The 2,597-nt window shown below is 37.4% G+C and overlaps 1 protein-coding gene across 3 annotated transcripts in view; it reads right to left on the bottom strand.

The window, feature by feature from the left end:
• Nucleotides 1-804, bottom strand: part of LOC119411207 — a 1,326-nt gene extending 522 nt beyond the window's left edge. For 2 of the 3 annotated variants that reach the window (XM_037678138.1, XM_037678139.1), the window contains exons 1-4: nt 737-804; nt 346-396; nt 197-280; nt 11-67 (exon numbers count right to left, since the gene is read on the bottom strand). In XM_037678138.1, the coding sequence (XP_037534066.1) occupies nt 11-67; nt 197-280; nt 346-396; nt 737-791 (247 nt within the window). In that variant the 5' untranslated portion in view covers nt 792-804. The remainder of the gene's footprint in view (nt 1-10; nt 68-196; nt 281-345; nt 397-736) is intronic. The other variant, XM_037678140.1, reaches the window with a different exon arrangement.
• Nucleotides 805-2,597: the final 1,793 nt, after the last annotated feature.

Below are 2,597 nucleotides of genomic sequence, written 5' to 3'. Positions count from 1 at the left end.
GCTTCGTCGCCTGCAGTCACGTTGTGGGCTTCGTCGCCTGCAGTCACAATCTCCACTTCTTTGGCTTCTACATAAACATTTTAGTGCAAACCCTTATTCTTGCCTTTTTATTCCATTTAACCATTTTAGACTTTTGCTTTATTTTTATGAAGTGCTTGAGTAGTTCATCCAATAACCCAACATCCCATTAGTTTACCTTTAGCTAGTATGCGAAACTTTGAATCCAAAGCCTTTAGAAACATATTGCCATGTTTTAGAGATTGGTCATTGGCTGACAACACTACATGAACAGAGGCATGTTAGTTTAAGGCAGTATTACACCATTGATATTTAAACACGACTTACCTTCCTTATGATCAGCCCATTCCAGTTTTGGATCAATTGGCAAACATGACCCTGTGGACAAAGTACTTATTCAGAAGCTTCTGCATCATCATCATCATCAGGTCAGTGTATTTGCAAGGCCGATTACTATTTTCTTGTGTTGGTTAAACAGCAGGTTGTAAAAATCAGAAGTCAATAAAATGTACATAAATCATTTAAAATATCTGGTAAATACTACTTTTCCATATGCTTGAAATAAAATCTCTAAGCAATCATACATATTTTCTCCTACAATCTTTTTCTTTTGATGGGTAAAAATATTCTATATTTTTTCCCATCCTCACTTTAAACACAAGTCCCAACTTTAACAACTAAAATTCACTACATAATTCAAAGGGAACAAAATACAAACCTTCATTGAGCCACACTGCCACTAGAGAAATTACCAAGAACCAACTGCCTCCCATGGTTCTTGATGCTAACTGTGAGAAGGGGACAACATTGAGGTTTAAAAACTATTCTCCCAGTTTTACAGCTGTAGCTCATCAGCTTTGATTAGTTCTCTCTTCAGAAATGTGTTCTTCTTCAGGCTTCTTTGGTGGTTGCCAAACAACAATTTGGTGCATTACCACCACCGAGTGGTAAAAAGTGTGGATTGGAATGATGCAAATATATGAATAAATAAAACAAACACATGTCCTATCAAACAATCAATGTTTAAGATAATGCACTAAATCTGTATGATTTTTATTTATTTATCTGTAATTGTTCAGTAGGATGTAACCTCACTTTCATTTTAGTAAGACTGTCAGTCAGTTGAATGTTTTTCCATGTATGGTTTTTTTTTGCAAGTACTGTATATTTAAATATGCTCTAGTCTCATATTTGCCACAGAAGTCACATTTACCTATAATCCTGATGCATGCTCAATAATCCAGGTAGAAAAATCTAAAAAAGTTAACTCTGGTCCTCTGGACATAAAAAAAAAAAAAATGTAGAAATGTTTCGTCTTTCATCTGAAAGACTTCCTCTGTCTGAGGTGCTGTATTCAGCTCAGTCTCATAAATAGCAGCTTATCATAGTGGATCAACCCGTTTGCTGCTGACTGCCAAACCAGCGGCTCACATAATCACGGAGGACCATCAGCCTAACAATGGATCATTAGCACATTGATGGCTGTTTGCTAATCACAGGTGGCTGAGTGATACTAGCAATAACAGCATTGTAAGAGGGGGACAGTTGAACATGGAGGCCTCCACCCTGTTTAATGATGGATGGTTTCTTTTCACAAAGATGGCCTCCTTTACTCCTCTCTCAAACCATCGTTCCTCTCTATCAAGGATATGAACATCTTCATCCCTGAAAGAGTGACCGCTGGCCTGGGGATGAGTGTAGACCGCAGAGTCCTGGCCTGATAATGTTGATCTTCTGTGCTGGGCCATCCTTTTGGCCAGTGGCTGTTTAGTTTCCCCGATGTAAGACTGATCACAGCCCTCCTGACACTGAACAGCATACACAACATTACTCTGTTTGTGCTGGGGGACTGGATCTTTGGGATGAACCAGTCTTTGCCGTAATGTATTTTGGGGTTTAAAAGCCACTGGGACGTTATGTTTAGAAAATAAACGTCTCAGTTTCTCTGATACTCCCTCAACATTGATTGATTGATTGATTGATTTTTTATTGTCAATTCTGCATATGTACAGGACATACATAGAAATTGAAATTGCGTTACACTCCTACTCAAATTGCAGCAAACAACAACAACAGCAAAAATAAACTAACACAACTAGTTATATAAAAAAAAAAATATATAAAAAAAAAAATAAAAAAAATATATATAAAAGTGAACAGCAGCAGGACCTCTGATGCAACGTGCTCAATAGTGACTAACAGGAGACAAAGGGACGCTGACTGAAGACAATAACATGATGAGAGGTAGATAATGGATGTGCAAGGCCAGAGTAAACAAGGTAGATAATGGATGTGCAAGGCCAGAGTAAACAATAGTGCAATATAAAGTATAAACCTGAGAAACTTAGTAAAGTGAAGGTGTGCATACCGGTTCTATATAGAGTCACAGTTATGTACTGATGAGGTGATTATGTGGAAATGACAATACCAGAATTACCAGAATAAACAGGACGAGTTGATCATAACAGTAGTGCAAAATATAATGCAATAAACAGTAGAGTGAGCTTGTAGGCTGTTAAAGTGACCGATTCATGAACTATTCATAAAACTAAATAAATGTCCCAGAGCAGTTTTGAAGG

Source organism: Nematolebias whitei, chromosome 6, assembly GCF_014905685.2.
Source record: "Nematolebias whitei isolate Nwh7 chromosome 6, NemWhi1, whole genome shotgun sequence".
NCBI lineage: Eukaryota > Metazoa > Chordata > Actinopteri > Cyprinodontiformes > Rivulidae > Nematolebias > Nematolebias whitei.
This window is presented reverse-complemented; position numbering and strand designations above follow the sequence as displayed.